Source organism: Zootoca vivipara, chromosome 1, assembly GCF_963506605.1.
Source record: "Zootoca vivipara chromosome 1, rZooViv1.1, whole genome shotgun sequence".
NCBI lineage: Eukaryota > Metazoa > Chordata > Lepidosauria > Squamata > Lacertidae > Zootoca > Zootoca vivipara.
Window position 1 is genome coordinate 45,097,965 of NC_083276.1, and position 18,237 is coordinate 45,116,201.

Below are 18,237 nucleotides of genomic sequence, written 5' to 3' on the forward strand. Positions count from 1 at the left end.
TGAATTAACTCCTCGGGTGCATTTGCATCATGCCAACCTCCCTATTTCCTTGCCACTCCCCCTTCCTCCTGGTAAGTAACAGCGACCCACATAGCAGTTCTGTTCCACCTGGCAAGCAGCTTCTCTTGGCACAGGAGATTTTAAGCATCTTTCCAAGACAATAACAGGCAACAACAATAATAAAAAAACAAAACAAGCTGCTTACTGAAACCCCTCTTGTTTTAGCAAGGAAACTCACCCCCCCCTCTCTCTGTGTGTGTGTGTGTGTTGATGCTGCTGTTAGGCCATGCCCTGAGCAAGATGAGAGATTCCTCCCTCCATTCGAAATACAAGTTGCAACATGCATGCCAGCTATGTCCAGAAATCCTGCCTGTGGAAAAGTGAGAACAGAGTGACAGTCATTTCAGAAAGCAGGAGGGATGTTCCTGTCTCTTATCTGCATTCATATATGTTCTCTGTTGTCTTCTTGCCACAACTTCATATTTATAGTTCCGCAATGCACCCATTTTATGGGATACTTTCAGCTGTTATGACAAATCTTATGTCTGCCTTCTTCTCTTTCCTCCTAACAATCTTGGATCAGGACCAGCTGCTCTTCTGTGATGACTGTGACCGCGGCTATCACATGTATTGCTTAAACCCACCAGTCTCTGAACCTCCTGAAGGTAACATTGCTTGGAATCTACCTTATTGTTGCTGTTGCTGTCAAATATTTCTATCCCTTTTTTCTGCTCAGAGAACACTCAGGGTACCATTTCCAACTTTATTTATTTATAATAAATTTATTTATTTATTAAATTTATTAAATTTGTATACCACCCTTCATTCAAAGATCGCAGGGCAGTTCACAACAGAAAAATACAAAATGAAAAACACAATACACAATAAAACAAAAGCAAACACAAAACAAATCCATAACCCCCCCTCCAATACTTAAAAGGCCATAGAATGTTAATCAGCCAAGTGTCTGGTTGAAGAGAAATGTTTTTGCCTAGCGCCTAAAGATATGTAATGAAGGTGCCAGATGAGCCTCCTTGGGGAGAGCATTCCACAAACAGGGAGCCACCACAGAAAAGGCCCGTTCCCATGTTGCCAAAATATAGAACGAGGTAAAGACATTTTCAACATTTTCAACGACGTTTTCAACGACGTTTATGGAAAAAGGTAAAGTAGTCAGTGTTGTAAATCATGCTATGTATGTGCAATTACACAATATGGCTTTGTCAAAGGATTCACAAATACTAATGCAAACTCCTTGCACATCAAACAGAATTTGCACCAGCAGATGAGTTCAGGTGAATTATAACTTGCTTTGCAAGCTTTTTAGAAGTCTACACTAACAAAAGTAACACAAACCAATGGGTGGTTTCTTGACTTAGAAAACATGACCGTTCATGAGACCTAATTACATTTAGAGGTGTACACCTGCTTCAGATGAAACGTAAATCACAAACTGAATCAGCATGCGTTGGAGAGATTTGGACCTTTTCTGAAACAGAGCAAGTCTTCTCCAAAGCAATTCATGGCAAATGTGGGTTGCTCCTGAAGTTGCAAGGGTACTTAAGAGTCTCAGGTGTTGAAAACTGATGCATATTTAGCAGCAGGGAGAAGTAGGCATTTGCAAATCATGGTTCTTTCTGGTATTGTTAAAGACGAGTAACCAGAAGCAATCTCCACTTTTCCATCTACTGTAGAATTATGACATGATGAAACAGCATCTCCTGAAACTGATAGGTCTACAAGCAGGCATATGTAACCTCTCCTTTGTTGTATTAGGTCAGCTTAGGCCAGGAATGAGCTAGATATTGTTGGACAACAATTCCCACAAACCCTGGCCATGCTGGCTGGGGCTGATGCAGATTGGAGTCTGACAACATTTGGGAGGGCCACAGGTTCCCCTTGGCTTAGGCCAATAGCACAAAGCTCAGTGTTAAATAGTGCTTTATTACAGCAGCAAAAGCAGACAAGAAAACTGCTTCCTACTTCCTGCCCCCTAGTTACTCATTGTCATACCTGCCAAGTTCCTGCCGGAAAAATAAGGGATCAGCAGACCGGAAGTAGCGCTGCCGCCATTTTGGAACTGGGTAGAGCAGCACCAGAAGTCGCTTCTGAGTATGCTGTGCCCAGTTCCAAAATGGCCACCGCGCCGGAAGTCATGCTGCGGCCATTTTGGAACTGGGCAGAGCAGCACTGGAAGTCGCTTCTGAGCGTGCTCCGCCCAGTTCCAAAATGGCCGCTGTGCCAGAAATCGCTTCTGCGCATGTCCAGAGACTCCAGACATGCGCAGAAGGAGCCTCCCCCGGCCGGTAAGTAAACCGGGAAAAAACAAAAAAAAATCTGTTTTTCCAGCTGGGAAAAACAGGGGTTTCCCGGGGAATACGGGAGACTTGGCAGCTATGCTCATTTTAACAGCTGCCTTATTGACTCTACTACACACTCGGGTCAAACTTTGTTTTCTTCAAAGTTTTGGAACAAGTGATGGTTTTTGGAAATAATCTCTAGTGTTGTGACTGTGTGTGTGTGTGTGTGTGTTGACTTCAACAGAAGCTAAGGAGTGATTTTCCAGATTGTTTGATGAGGCTCATGCCTGTGCCCTGGGAAATCAACCAGTTAACTAAATAATTAAATGTGTTATGTGAGTCCAAAATCCTACCTCACAGAGTCAACTGCCAGCCAAATCTCTACATAGTTAACTTCCTTCTGATCAGCCTCATAGGGAAGTGGGGGGACAGAAGTAATTTTGACACATCTTCAGCTATCCATCTGTTTATTAGGCTGAATACAATACAATTTAGTGAAACCACCCAAACGAAAAGGTATTGTACATTTGGCAAACACATGTACACTCTCTAGGCACTGCCACTCACTATGCACACTGTATACAATACATCACTGTATCCCCCTTGTTTATAACCCCATTTGGTGCTGCATTCCACTGCAAAGTGGGAGAGAACAGGCACTGTAACCTTCCAACAGCTTGACTTCACCCCCATAGACTCCTCCATTGTCTCCAAAGATGGATGGATGCCAGCCTTGTCTTTATCACACAACTGTGACAAACATCACTGTAATTACAGTAGTTGTAGCTGTGTGGTGCTTTAAAGATCGCTTTTTAAAACCTCAATGCAGGTATGTATACCTGCACTCATGCACTGACGCAGAAATGTGCACAGCATATTTCATTAGAGCAGTGATGGCCAAACTTGGCCCTCCAGCTGTTTTGGGACTACAGTTCCCATCATCCCTGACCACTGGTCCTGTTAGCTAGGGGTGATGGGAGTTGTAGTCCCAAAACAGCTGGAGGGCCAAGTTTGGCCATCACTGCATTAGAGTGTGTACCCAAGTAAAGAAATTTTTTTTTTAAGGATTGTACCACCTCAGAGTGGTGGAGGGATGGGTGCCAACCAAAATTGATGCTTCCAGTGGGGAAACATCTGGAGAACTCTTGCATCTTTTGTCATTTGGTCCTGAATATAAATATATATATAGCATGTCCATATAGCATGCACACACAGAGGAATATGCATATTCATAGGTGCCAACTCCCAGATTGAAAAATCCGGGATCGGCACCAGAGGTCGCGCTGAGGCCATTTTGGAACTGGGCAGAGCATGCGTAGAAGCAACTTCCGGTGCTGCTCTGCCCAATTCCAAAATGGCCACAGCACCAGAAATCGCTTCTGCGCATGTCCAGAGACTCCAGACATGTGCAGAAGGAGCCTCCCCGGGCCAGTAAGAATCCAGGGGATTTATGTTTTTTTTTTTAATCCAGGCTGCCAGCAGGAAACGGCTGGGAAAACGGGGGTTTCCCGGGGAATACGGGAGACTTGGCAGCTATGTGCATATTTGGATCCACATGTCTTCCAACCTGCAAATGTTTTACCTGTAGGAAATGTGTGACATACAAATTGGTCCCTTTGTGTAGTGCAGTTTAAATAGCTTTCCCACTTATTCTGCCTGACATTGTTTGATGTACCCCAGGACCACTCACTGATCTGATGGTTTTATTGTTGTATTTATTTATAGGGAGTTGGAGTTGTCATTTGTGCCGAGAACTTCTCCGAGAGAGAGCATCCGCCTTCTGTTTCCAGCCCTAGAAGAGTCTCCATGGACCAGGACTGGGCTTGCTCCTGGACTTTTGGCACCAGCACACAACTGTCATCCGTCACCTAAGGATCTGTGTCACTACAAACACACCTGTACACACATGAAAGAGAATGGACATTCAAAGAAAATTCTGTGGTATTTGCTGTCCAAGTATAGATTTCACAAATCTTGTACCTCCTGGGTTCTACTAGAAGGAACACACTTTTTTTTAATGTTTCCCATCCCCACTGCAGTGCATGATTGCAGATATGCCGTAATAGATTCACATGTGTTATGATAATAGCAAAGCGGGGAACTCTTGTAACTGTTGGTATTTAGGCATTTAAACTGTGTGGCATTGTGTTTTTTGTTTGATCTGTTGTCCCCCCCCCCACTCTAGCACCCCAAGAGAAATGCCAATGTCATCTCCACATCCACAGCAGAGCTGTGGTGAAGATATTGAGAAGTATCATTCGCTACAGGTGTCTTAGAGGTGTCTCTTCCCCCCCCCCCCAGCACACCTTTAGATGTAGAGGACCTTCAACGGATACAATAGCTCAATTCTTTCCTAGTCATTAACAGTAATGCCCAAGCTACATGTTGGTTGCTACCAGTCCAAGTCCTCCCAATTCTCTGGTAACATGTATGTGGAGATGTGGAACCTGTGACTCTCCAGATATTGTTGGTCTACAACTTTTCAACACCATCCCTAACTGTTGGCCATGCCCTCAGCTTCCTGCTTTACATGGGGTTGAAGTAGATCTGAGCAGGTGGGAAAATTCAGCCCTGGGGTCCAAATATCGCTCTCCAGGTTGCTCAGAATTTCCCCCAAGCCACACCCCATCACTGTTCCTACTCCACATGCTGCTCAAAGTTCTTTTGCCTGGCTGGAATGTGTCCTTCACTCTGATAATGCCTCTCGCTTGCTGGGATGGAGAGGGGTGTGTGTGTGTGTGTGTGTGTGTGAGAAGAAACCTCTGGTTTTGCATTTGCATCTGTCGCTCTACCCATCTGTTCGCCTTTGGTCTCCCCCACCTCTGGCATGCAGCCTCGGGGAAGTTACCCACAAGGAAATGCTGTCCTCAGGCTCAAAAAGGCCCACCACCCTCCTGTTCAAACACATTGACCTGCCAACATTTAAGTTGGACCAAAGGACACAGTTTCTTCAGGCCTGATCAGAAGACTTTAAATTGGGAGGAACAAATGTGCTTAGGGTAGAGCACCCAGCATCCCATGGCTGTGTAGCATACTGTGGGCATGATCCATAGGAAGTTTTCTTATGGAAAGCCAGACCATTGATTCGGCTAGCTCAGTGTTGTCTACGACGACTGGCAGTTCTCCAGGTTTCAGACAAGAGTCTTTTCCTGAATCCCCATCCCTACGTGGAGAAGATAGGGATTGAACGTGGGGCCTTTTGAATGGAAGGCATGTGCTCCACCTCTGCACTGCATCATCACTAGTCCAGGTTAAGCATGTTTAAGTATCACAGATTTAAGCCCACGCTTAACTCTCTTCCATCTAAATCAATGGCTATGTACAGTTCTTAGGAGCATGATCCTAAATTTCCTCTAGTTGTCGTAAGGACATTTTTAAGTGTTTAAAGCAGGGGCTGGGGCTGTAGCTCAGTGGTAGAGCACCTGCTCTTCATGCAGAAGGTCTGAGGTTCAATCCCTGGCATAGACCCTTGGCCAAAACCCTGCTGAGTCAGTGTAGACAATGGACCAATGGTCTGATTCTGGATAAGGCAGCTTCAGATATTGCTATATATGTTACAAAACACTAAGAGACTTGGAAGTCAGAATGTCAGCCCTTTCCTTGTACCTGCAGATTTTAGTAACTGCTTAAAGGACTCTCTAGCAACTGCACTTCTGGTGTAGCAGCTGCACTCGGATGCAGCTGTCAGCAGTGGCCGTCAGCCCCAGAGAAGGTGCTGTGCTAAAGCAAAAAATCTAGAGCCTGGTGTTCCTGTAGAGTTGAATTGAGGATTTGCTTGATTCACGGAAATATACAGTGGCCATTACAACACATTTCCTTCCCTAAAAGAAGACCTGCAAACATTCTAGATGCTGTGTTCAAAACAAAAGAGAACCAAAGATGGTTGTAGTGTCCTACATCTCTTCTGTGGACCCTAGGTCTACTACCAATCAGTATCTAAGATGGCTACAGAATACATTGTGATTGTCAAGATACCCTGAGCCTCCAGTTGCAAGAAGGTGGAAGGGGATGACTGGGGATCCTTCATTCTATTAGCACCTGCTTTCTTGTAGCTTTATTTTGAAGGACCCAGTACTGGCACAGTAGGAGACAGGGCACTAAGCTGTTTATAACATTGACCTGTGGTTGTCTGAATGTCCTTATGATTGACACACTGTGTTTGACCCTTTTTCTTTCATTTGATTTTAGAGAAAGAATGGCTGTATGTAGATACATAAATTGTATACGTCCCATAACTGATTTGTTGTAATATGCCAGGGAAAACTTCTCAAAATTGCCATTTGCTTTGGTTCAAGGCCACCATTTAAGGTAAAGAAGCAACTTTGTTGTTTAGTCGTTTAGTCATGTCCGATTCTTCCTGACCCCATGGACCAGGACACGCCAGGCACTCCTGTCTTTTACTGCCTCCCGCAGTTTGGTCAGGCTCATGTTGGTGGCTTCGAGAACACCATCCAACCATCTCGTCCTCTGTCGTCCCCTTCTCCTAGTGCCCTCCATCTTTCCCAACATCAGGGTCTTTTCCAGGGAGTCTTCTCTTCTCATGAGGTGGCCAAAGTATTGGAGCCTCAGCTCCAACTAGGCTTTGTTTTTTAGAAAAGTGCAGGTCGTCATGTTTTAAAAGAAAACTCCAGCAAGAACAGAATCCTAATACTTCTCTTCAGGCCAGCTGCTAACAGTCACAAAGGAGCGTGCTCATTTCTGAGTGTCGCCAGATGAAACAAAAGTGAGGGGGGGAATAAATGCTGCTGGTAAAATGTTTTGCAATATGCAATATAAAATAGATTTTCTAGAATCTATTTTAAAGTGCCATAACCCACTACTCAGAAATAAGGGTGCAATTCCAGCCAAGGCTGACCACTTTTATGCCCCATAGATTTCAGCTGTGACTTTGCTTATTTCTGCCATGGAAAGCAATGAGACTCAGAGCCTAAAATCTTGATTCAAAAGTAAACCCCACTGAAGGGACTTGCTCCCCAAGAACCATGCATCAGATTTCAGTCATAAAAAGTTTAATTTTGACCGGCCGACTCTGTAAGGGTTATCATTTGCTATCACTGTGTACCTTTATGAACTACAGCACTGTTTTAGCACTAAGTTAAGTTGGCACACCTGCAGCTTCCATCCCATCAGCTTCCATTACCAGATGTGGTGTTAAGCACAGTGATTGTATGGCCCAGTATTGCCCAGAGGGAGCAAGACTGAGATGACACTTCAGTCACCATGGGGTTGAAATGTGTCATCTGAGTCGACGCAACGCTATGCAGCTAAAATTGAGTAGTAACCTTTGGGAAATGGGACTGCAGCAGGACGGATGTGCCCAGAATATGAGGTGCCCGTCTTGTGCCAGAGCAATCCACCCTGGACACTGTTGCTGCTACACATTTCTGTAGGCTCAGTACATCAACCTGCAGTACTCGGGGGGTCAGTTGCTCTGAAATAATTGGATTTGCTTTCAAGTATATTGTGTTTAAGATCAAGGGATGGGGTGAACAGTGTTATCTTGAAATGCCAATGCAACTATGTACATTTTAGTTAATCCCTTTGCTGAGTAATGCTCTGCATAGCACTGAGCAGTCATAGCAAGGCAAGAAACTGGTTCGGCTGTTTTTTAGGGTCAGGAAAATGGGGGGAAAGGCAAATGGAAAAAAGACCATCTGCTCACAGAACAAATCCATCTGCGGAATGGGAGGAGGCAATTTTGAGGTTTTCACCCTTCCCCGCAGCCCTTGTGCTCCCCTGAACATGTTTTGGGGAGTCACCAACCCACCATAGCAGATTAAGAGCGGGCCTGGAAGGCAGCAGGGGAGAGGGAATTGTCAGGGGGAATTGTCCTCACCCCTCATTCTGCTGATGAATCCCACCACTGGACACCTCCAAGAAGGACCTGCAAGAATGGAACCCAAGGAGGCATTTGAAGTCCCGTGTCTCTTGGCCCTAAAAGTTGTCTGAAAGGACAAAAGCGTTGGTTTTTGATGAACTCGAAGCAGTCCATGGAATGCAGCATGTCAAGCAGGGCAGTTACAAATCTTGTGTTTGCCTAATGTGGCACTAATGTGGAGGGAGGATATTTGCAGGAAAGGATCAGCTGACAGGTGGAGGTTCTTCGCCGTTCCCCCATATTGTGAGGACCTCTCCATCATGCCCATTCACGATGATTTGCACTCATAATGGTATCAGGGTGGCCTCGCTTTTAATAGTGTTTGCACCTGCAAAAGTTTTGCAGCAGACATCTCATAGGTAGTTTCCTATCAGTGCATGTCCCCAGGCTTTCCACTGAAATTCTGTAGCTTGTTCTACAACAAATGTCCCACTTCTGTTGCGCTATACCTCAAGGGTGCCCCTCTAGATGGCAAATAACTAACAAAGCAGAATGCTGTGTGAGTGGTATAGTATACATCCGCCACTAATGCACTGTTGTTGTGTCACTGACATGTTGCAGAGCACACCTGCAACTCGTCTCCCCAGCTAATTGGGAGGAGCCCTGGGAAGACTAGAACACTCTTCTCTGCCCGTTAATTCTCCTTTAAAAATTCTATCCCATTCCTTATTACTGTATTCCTGGGCAATTTGTTTGCTGAAGTGATGTGTAGCTCCACTGGGATCAATGGAAGTCAGATAGGAAGACGGCCAAGGCTGCATTTGGGGAAATGTGCACTCTTCGAAGCTTCTCTGTAAAGTGAATCACCTGAGCGTTTAAATGTACATTGTCAAAAGAAGTATCACTTGAAGTTATTGCCACCACCTCCTCAACAAATTAAAACACAATGAATTATAAAATAACACAGAATTGCTTTTTCTTGTTTGCATTGTCTGTAACCTTTTGTATTCATTATGATGAGATTGGAGCACATAGCAAGTTGCACATTTATATACCCGGACTCATACGTATGATGCAACCAAGTTCTACAAAGGACAAGAGAACCATTTAGAGCCATCAAAAACTTTGTCTGCTGTTGGATCACAAGAAAATGCATTATTATTCCTCATATTCTCTTGCACTGAGAGTTGTTTGGGTTCATAAAAATGGCCTTGCAGGTAGATAAGGTTATTGGGTCTTATGGAGAAGCCAAGTATCAAGTGTCCGTTTGGTTTTTGTGTACCATGGTGAGCAGCACTCAAAGCACTAGCATTTTGCAAGCATAGAGAGAACAATCTGTGCCAAGTTTGGTGTGTGACATCTGCATCTGCACAATCAACTCCATGCATGGCAGGGAAGGAAAAGTCAATGCAACCTGACCCAAAACGGCAACGCTGCTGCTACGTACCAGAGAGACCCATGAGAATTGGCTCCAAGTTGCAAGACTTTTCGATTCCAGTGTTGTTCCAGGAACTTCATGCTGAGCATTCAAAGCATCTTTCAAGGGTAATGAAAAACTAGATGTCGGTTCAGTCAAGGCTTGGGTTGATTGGCTGTGTGTTTCTCTGTTCTGGTGAGAGCAGAATAGGAAGCTGGAGTGAGGACTGGCAGGCAGCCAAACCTTGCCTCAGCAGTGATATAATTACTAATAATGACCTCAAGCCCAGTCAGCTAGTTAAATGGCTTTTCAGGACAGGCACCAACTTAAAGTCTGGTTTATAGACAGGATAAACTGAATCTTTGGGGTACATGAAAATGGTTGTGCTTAGGTCCTCCTCCTTATGGTCCAGGAGAGATATCAACATCCTCAGGCTACAAAGCTAACCACATATTTAAGATTAAATTGAAATCATTGCTATTAAAACATTTAATTAGAAAATGACTTGAAATACTTAAAATATACACATACAGTATGTATGTCTGTGTCCAAGAGATTTAGAAAATGGAGTAGTTTATAACCCTGAGAAAATAAGAAGAACCTTCCTTGGATTAAGATCAAAGGCCTACCTTAGCCAAGCATCCTGTTTCTTACAGTGGCCAACCAGAAGCCTATAGGAAACCCACAAGAGTGTGCTATAGTTGTTAAAGGGCAGGACTGGGGTTCAAATCCCCACTCGGCCATGAAGCTCACCAGGTATCCTCAGACCAGTCATTGTCCCTCTGTCTATATAACAGGGTTATTGTGGAGATTTAGAGGGGGGAGAATCATGTATGCCACCTCGAGCTCCTTGGAGGAAAAAGTGGGATATAAATTGAATGAATGAATGAATGAATGAATGAGAGGACATGAGGACCTAACACTTCCCTGCTTGTGTTCCCCAGTGACTGGTATTCAGAGGCAATACAGCCTCTGATCCCAGAGGTAGAACATATAGACATAACTAGCAGCTTGGTAGCCTGATCTCCATGAATCTGTCTAACCTCAGGTTAAAGTTGTTCAGACTGGTGACCGTTCACTATATCTTGTGGAAACAAATTCCATAGTTTTAGCTATGTGCTACAAGAAGGACTTCATTTAATCTACCCTGAATATTGTGCCGCTCACCATCCTTGGATGGCCCTCTGGTTCTGGCATTTTATGTGTGCCATTCCTCTAATTGAAATGGCTCCAAGCATTGTATGTAACCATTCCTCCTCCTTGGGGAGTTGTTCTTGCTCTCCAGTTATTTTGGGTGCCCTTTTCTGCACCCTTCCCAGCTCTACGCTATCCCCCCCCAGTTGTGCTGACCAGAATATTAATGCACAGTATTCTAGGTGTCATAGATTTATATAAAGGCATGATGACAGTGACAGTTTTATTTTCTATCCCTTTCCTAATAATCTCCGATATGGAATTCACATTTTTTGTTAAAGAGCTGCCACACACTGGGTCAACATTTTAATTGAGCTATCCACAATGACCTCAAAATCCCTTTCATTATCAGTTGCCACCAGCTCAGAACCCCATCAGTGCAAATGTGAACTTTATTTTCCCACAGTGTACATTACACCACTGGCGCTGTGGTCTAAACCACAGAGCCTAGGGCTTGCCGATCAGAAGGTCGGTGGTTTGAATCCCTGCGACGGGGTGAGCTCCCGTTGCTTGGTCCCTGCTCCTGCCAACCTAGCGGTTCGAAAGCACATCAAAGTGCAAGAAGATAAATAGGTACAGCTACAGCGGGAAGGTAAACGGCGTTTCCGTGTGCTGCTCTGGTTCGCCAGAAGCGGCTTTGTCATGCTGGCCACATGACCTGGAAGCTCAATGCTGGCTCCCTTGTCCAATAACGCGAGATGAGCACCGCAACCCCAGAGTCAGTAACGACTGGACCTAATGGTCAGGGGTCCCTTTACCCTTTTATTACTTTTACTTACACTTGGAAACAACAGTTGACAAAGGAGCTATCCAAAACTAGAGCACTCCAAAATGGCACAGCTTATAATATGCATTATGGAATTAAATATGTTGTCCATAGAAACTCTAGTTGAAAATCTTTTTGGTTTGGTCTGGAAAATGGGAGAGGATGTTTTTTTAAAAAATCCCTTCAGTGAATAGGAATTCAAGCTAGCATTCTGAAACCTCACTCTGGGATGCCGCCTGTGCTTTCATTTGGAATGGGGCTCGGCTCATCTTATGAAAAAGCATCTTTTACACTTGGAAACACCAGTGCTTGAATTCCAGTAGAGAGACAGAGCCTGGGCAGGGCTGTTGCCGCTCTGCATCAGGTAATGGCTAGTTTGAAGAGGAGGAACTGGCAAGACAGGCAGCGTAACAGCTGTGCCAGGAGCCATTCTGCATGCAGACTTTGGCAGCATTGTTTACCCTTTCCAAGGCTAAGCTCCACTGCTATGGGAGCTTGACTGGCTCAAGCTAGCTGGGAAAGCAAAGCTGTTCAATTCCCTTTTCTGCAGTGACCTTGAGCTACAGAATGGCTGTGCATATGGTGCACAAGCACAGAGCTTGAAACTAATCCAGGAAGGTAGATAGGAGTTCGTGTGTCTGTGTGTGTCTGTCTGTGTGTGTGTGTGTTGCCTCTCCGCATCTCCCAGCTGATTCCACAGCTTAGGCCTTAACAGCTGCAGTTGTCTGACAATTAATTCCTTCCCAGCCTCAGCTTCCCTCCCCCTCACTTCACACAGGCCTTTATATACCCAAGTGTGAAGGTGCCTGGCAACACAATTTCCTCCATGGATTTGGGCAACTCATGGCAATTTTCTTCAGAGATATCAGCTCCTGCTCCGGCTCAGGCACAAGTCACACAAGCTTATAGAGCAGCTCTCTTTCAGAAGATGCTCTGTTCTCGGATTTGTGTTCCTCCACAAGCCTGGCCTTGCATTTCAAATTCATGGGAGTTGAACTGAGCCCCCCACCCCCACCCCACCCCCTCACAACACCAGCAAGTCGCTGAGGTATCCCTCACTGAGGATTCACAGGCTAAACTTTAGGCAATTAGCACGGTTAATGTTCACTGTGTGATAGTACAGCTGTGCAAGTCTCATTAAAATGTTCCTACGGGAGAGCAGATGTAGGCGGAGACTAAGGTACCAGTTTTGCATCCTGTAGAGGAGACATGCCTGTCTGCTGTGATGGGGCCTGTACCTGATTAAACACTCGGAATCTCAAGAGCACAGAAAATATTCAGGTTTTTCACCTGGCTGTAAAGTGTCAGTGTGTCACCAGGGAGAGGTGCCTAATGAGTGGGACAAAACTCCTCCTCCTTCATTTTATTAAAAGAGTTGGAATATATTATTATTATTATTATTATTATTATTATTATTATTATTATTATTATTACCCCAGCCATCTGACTTGGTTGCCCTGCCACTCTGTGCGGCTTTCAACATAATGTGCAAAAAGACAACACAACATCACACATTAAAAGTGTGCTGATATCGGGCTGCCTTCAGGTGTCTATGGAAGGTTGATGGGAGAGTGTTTCACAGGGTGGGTGTCACTACCGAGAAGGCCCTCAGCGCTGAACAATGGGGGTGGAGACGCTCCTTCAGGTATACTGGGCCAAGGCCGTTTAGGGCTTTAACGGTCAGGACCAACACTTTGATTTGTGCTCAGAAACGTACTGGGAGCCAATGTAGGTCTTTCAGGTCTGGTGTTAGTAGGGTTGCCAGACTCAATAGAGGACAGGACTTCTGTGCCTTTAATTGCCCTGCTCTCTTTTGAGTCTGGAAACCTTAAAGAGAAACCAGCAGACCCTTTGTTTAATTTCCAAGCAAAGGGTCTGCTGGTTTCTCTTTAAGGTTTCCAGACTCAAAAGAGAGCAGGGCAATTAAAGGCACAGAAGTCCTGTCCTCTATTGAGTCTGGCAACCCTAAGGTGTTAGACCAGGCATCCCCAACCTGCGGCCCTCTAGATGTTTTGGTCTACAACTCCCATGATCCCTAGCTAACAGGACCAGTGGTTAGGGATGATGGGAATTGTAGTCCAAAACATATGGAGGGCCGAAGTTTGGGGGTGCCTGTGTTAGATGGTCCTGGCAGCCGCTCAGTCACCAGTCTAGCTGCCGCTGCAACTGTGGACAGAAACCAACTGGACAAGCAGATGAATCTTATTTCAATACCACCGATGTAATTGTGGCTTTTACTGCACCTGAGGGCAGCAGGATAGTTCTGGGTGTGCAGGATAGAGTGCAGCTGCTGATCACAGGTCCTGCTTTTGGCTTTATCACAGGCCTCTGTGAGAACAGAATACTGGACAAGATGAGCCACTGGTCTGATTCAACAGGCCCTTTGTTGGATGCTCTTAATGCACAGTTGTAAAGCAGGGAGAAATTCAACAGGTACAATGTTCCCAATATGGAGATACGGGGGGGGGGGAGCATAGTTGCTTCTTTATGCAGTTGTTAAAGGCAGAAGATAACCCTCAGGAAAAGTTGGCTGCCTTATCAGAGCAACAGCAGCCTTCCTTGCAGATTCTCTGCCTCACTCCATCCTGGGATCTAAAGAAGGCGACAGGTTGTGTAGGAGAAGGGGGAAGACATATCTAATAATTCAGGTCAGGCCTCAGAGAACATGATGGTGCTTGTGTGCTGCTGGAACCAGACATTTCATTCCTTGTTAAATGCTTTCATTATCTCTCACCAATCATGAGTTCAGAGGCCACTGTTAAGAAATGAAGTCAGTTGCCTCAGCAGACATGGCTAAGCAGTGGCCTTTGGAGTGGGAAAAAAAAATCTTCACAAGCATCTAAAACCAGGCATCATTTCAAGGGCTTTTGTTGGGGCTGCAAAATTCACAGCCAAGTTTAAAGATGCAACGTTCCCAAAACTCAGCATATTTTAAGAGCGAGTGTTGCATTTTCCATTGTTATACCCTCACAAAAAATGGGTCTTAGATGCCCCCAGGTGATAATCCTGTGTGGGTTGAAACACAAGAGTGACCATCCCATTCTTTCACAATGGCATTTCAGACTTAAACAGTGAGTCTGGTAAAGAACAAATCTTTTTTCACATGAAGTATGTGAGAGAGAGAGACAGTTTCACGTCCCATATTGTGGTTTTTTTTTGTTAGCACTGCTTCCAAACAGCCCATTGGCCACAACACACGCTATCCATGCCAGTGTCAGACCCTTTCTAAGGCCAGACCCTCCAAGTGTCCCTATTTTCCAGGGGCTCCCGGATTTACAGAAGCCGGTCTGGTTTCTGATTTGTGTCCTGGAATGTCCAGCTTTTCCTTAGGACGTCCCTGTTTTCTTTGAAGAAATGTTGGAGGGTATGGAGTTATGCAACCCCAAGCCAAGGAGAGAAGTAACTATATAACCTTCAGAATACATCTGAAGGCATGTTTAATGTTTCTTTTCTAAAAAAAATATTATTATACAGTATATGGAAGCTGCCCAGAGTGGCTGGGGCAACCCAGTCAGATGGGCAGCATATAAATAATAATAGCTACCGGTAAGTTGGTTAGAGTGTGGTGGTGGTAATGCCAAGGTTGCAGGTTTGATCTTCGCATGGGACAGCTGCATAATCCTTAATTGCAAGGGGTTGGACTAGATGATCCTCATGGACCCTTCTAACTCTATGATTCTTTGATTCTATTATTTTAATGGAACAGGTCATTCCTATTTTCACCGGAGAAATGTTGGAGGGTATGTAAGGCCCAGTGATTAGAATGTCATGACTATGACCTGAGATACTCTGGTTCAATTCCCCACTTATCCATGAAGCTCACTGGGTTACTTATTATTTCTTGACCTAACTTAACTCGCAGAGTTGTTGTCGGGGTAAAACAGTTGTGGGGGACACATGTACACGACTTCACAAACCATTTATGGGGAGGGTAACATGAGCGAGTCATTTTTATTCCCCCACCAGCTGCACAATTGTTGCATGTTTTTATCTGCAGCACCCATGGAAAGCTTGATTGACTCAATCGATCCAACACAGGCCCATTAAAACAACTGGGACTCAAAGGATGTGGACTGTCCCCAGTGTGGGGTAGGGGACTCCAAGGCAATGGGGCTAGGCAGGTGGGTTCAATACAAAAGGCAATGCCTATGGTAAAGCTTTGTAGAGCACAGGTTGCTGTCAAAGATGCTTTGCCAGAGAGAGTTTCTACTCACTGAGTGGTTAATTTTTAAAGAAGGAAGCTCTTGAAACAGTCCGTGCCGAGATTTATGAATGTTTCATGTGACTTGGAGGTTTGTTGGTACAGTTGTTTTATACTGTGCATCTTTTGTAGACTGTATTGGGAGCCAATTGGGGAGCTTTAAGACAGGTTCTGCAGTGTCAAATAAACAAACAAATTAACGAGAAATCCATATACTCCTAATGAGAAATCTTCTCCAACAATGGTGTAGCAGGGGCGGGTGTGATGGGGGCGAGTCTCCCCGGGTGCCACCCTGGAGGGGGGGTGACATTCAGCACCCCCCACTGGGGAACTTTTTTGTTGTTGTTGCATGAGATTTTTCAACTGTTCTTATCTGAAGTCGGTTTTGTTCTGTAAGCTCTAGGTTTTTTTGGGAATTCATGTTTTTCACTTTTCACCAGAGCAAGAGCCGTGTGTGTGGGGGGGGGGTGACAAAAAAAATCCACACCAGGTACCAACTGGGCTATTATGCCTCTGTTCTCCAATTCCAGGTGGAGGATTTATCCGTGGCAATGGCAATGGGCACGGCCTGTTCCTTAGAGGCGCTCTCTTCTTTTATGATTTCATGCATGTATCCATTCTATTGGAGGTTCTGAAGGAAGCCCTTAAGTGCTAAAGCCAGAACAAAACGATATCACTCCTTCAAAGATCTCTGTCATAAAGATACCTGTTTCTCATATTTTAAGACATACCCATAAAATAAGCCATAGCAGGATTTTTAAGCATTCAAGGAATATAAGCCAGACCCCGAAAATAAGACATAGTGATAGGCGCAGGAGGAGGAGGAAAAAAATAAGACACCCCTTGAAAATAAGCCAAAGTGTTTTTTTTTTGAGGAAAAAATAAATATAAGACATGTCTTATAATATGAGAAACACGGTATCACATATTTCAGTGTGATCTGCAATCCTGATGGCAATTGCTTTCGAAGCTTGTAACGGAAGGAAGAACACCAGAATTGCCATAATGAAACTTGTGTAGGATTTGATTTATTTCCATTCCCCCCCACCCCCGGTAATCTATTGCATTTTTGGTACATATACATACATATATATATATTTATATATATATTATTCATTTCCATAAACTGTTGCTATAGATAACCTATGTACATGCAAGTAAGTAACTGTTTCTATAGAACTGCCTCATCACAAGTTAAACAGCAATACAGGTCTTCGTCTCCAGAAAAAATAAAATAAAGTTACAATTTGCCATGAGTAGATTTAGCACCTCAAATATTGCCCATAAATCATAATAACTTCACCCTTTGGGGAGATACACCTGATCATCTTTCATCACCTAGGTTGTAATGTGCCCACGTGGGCTGGTTAAGTGCCAAGAATTTTTATTTATTTTTTTGGTGCAGAAAAAGAATGACGTCGTGTCCCACCATCGCAATCTGCAACATTTTGGCTGACATGCTAATCTGAGGGAGCGCTTTCAGGCTCGTAGTCAAATTATTTTACTTGTAACCGTTGCTGGAACGGAAAATATGAGGAGAGGGGAACAGAAACGCATTAACAGGATAAGTAAATTCCCATGCTGATTCCATACCTGCCTTACCAAGGTGTGTAGCGGGCGGCGGCATGGCCTAGGAATCTCCAAATATAAAAAGAGCATCTGCAGGCTCACTCATGTTCCTTTAAAGGTACCTTCATGTTGGCCTGATCCTATTGTCAACCACTGCAATGTGAATATGATTTCTCTCAAGCATGTACCGTTTTGCTTCCTCTTGTCTGCAGGTCAGGTTTTCCCCAGCGGTCTAGTTAGGTGGGACGATTGGTGGTAAATCACAGCCTTTGCATGGTGAAAGTTCTGATCCGGTCCCTGGTCCCTCTGATTAAAAGCATCAGGTAACAAGTAATGGGCAAGACCTCTGCCTGAAACTCTGGAGAGCTACTACTAGTCATCGTAGTAGACAATGCAGAAAGGCTTGTTCTGCAATGATGAGGAAAGCTGAACCTAAAACCTTCAGCTTCTTCAAAAGGCACAGGGAACCTGCACCCTCCTTGCATCTTGGCCACCTTCATGGGGTCCAGATCCTGAGAATGCCCTGCATTGGCAAGAGTAACTCAGAAGCCACAGGGGGCTTTCCTCATCATACCTGAGATGTTGTTATGTTACTGTCCCCCAACATCCTGCAACTTTTGAAGGGAAATGCAACATATCCCAGCTGCAACCTGACAGATGGTGCTAATCTTGGCTGCTGTTTGGACCTGACTTGACCTGACTGTGGACTATCTTTAAATATCGTCTACTTTGAGGTCTAGGAGCAGAGTGGCCAAGAAATATGAACAAGTGGCTCTTTTAAAAAAGGGTGCAAATGAATGGCAAATACTTCTCTAGGGCTCTTGAGAACTAATGATGTAAAAAAAGAGAGAGGAATTAACTAGAACCAGAAGTGAGAACATTTAATATGCATCCTGCTCTCCTTTGCTACTGAATGACCAATTCAAATTATTTGAATGTCACCTTTTCCCCTGGCCATCTCTCTCCCACCTG

General features: G+C 44.5%; 1 protein-coding gene across 1 annotated transcript in view; it reads left to right on the plus strand.

Moving 5' to 3' along the window:
* DPF3 (double PHD fingers 3) overlaps positions 1–9,087 on the plus strand; it is a 197,609-nt gene extending 188,522 nt beyond the window's left edge. The window contains exons 10-11 of the mRNA XM_060273692.1: positions 584–665; positions 4,026–9,087. Coding sequence (XP_060129675.1) covers positions 584–665; positions 4,026–4,096 — 153 coding nt within the window. The 3' untranslated portion in view covers positions 4,097–9,087. The remainder of the gene's footprint in view (positions 1–583; positions 666–4,025) is intronic.
* Positions 9,088–18,237: the final 9,150 nt, after the last annotated feature.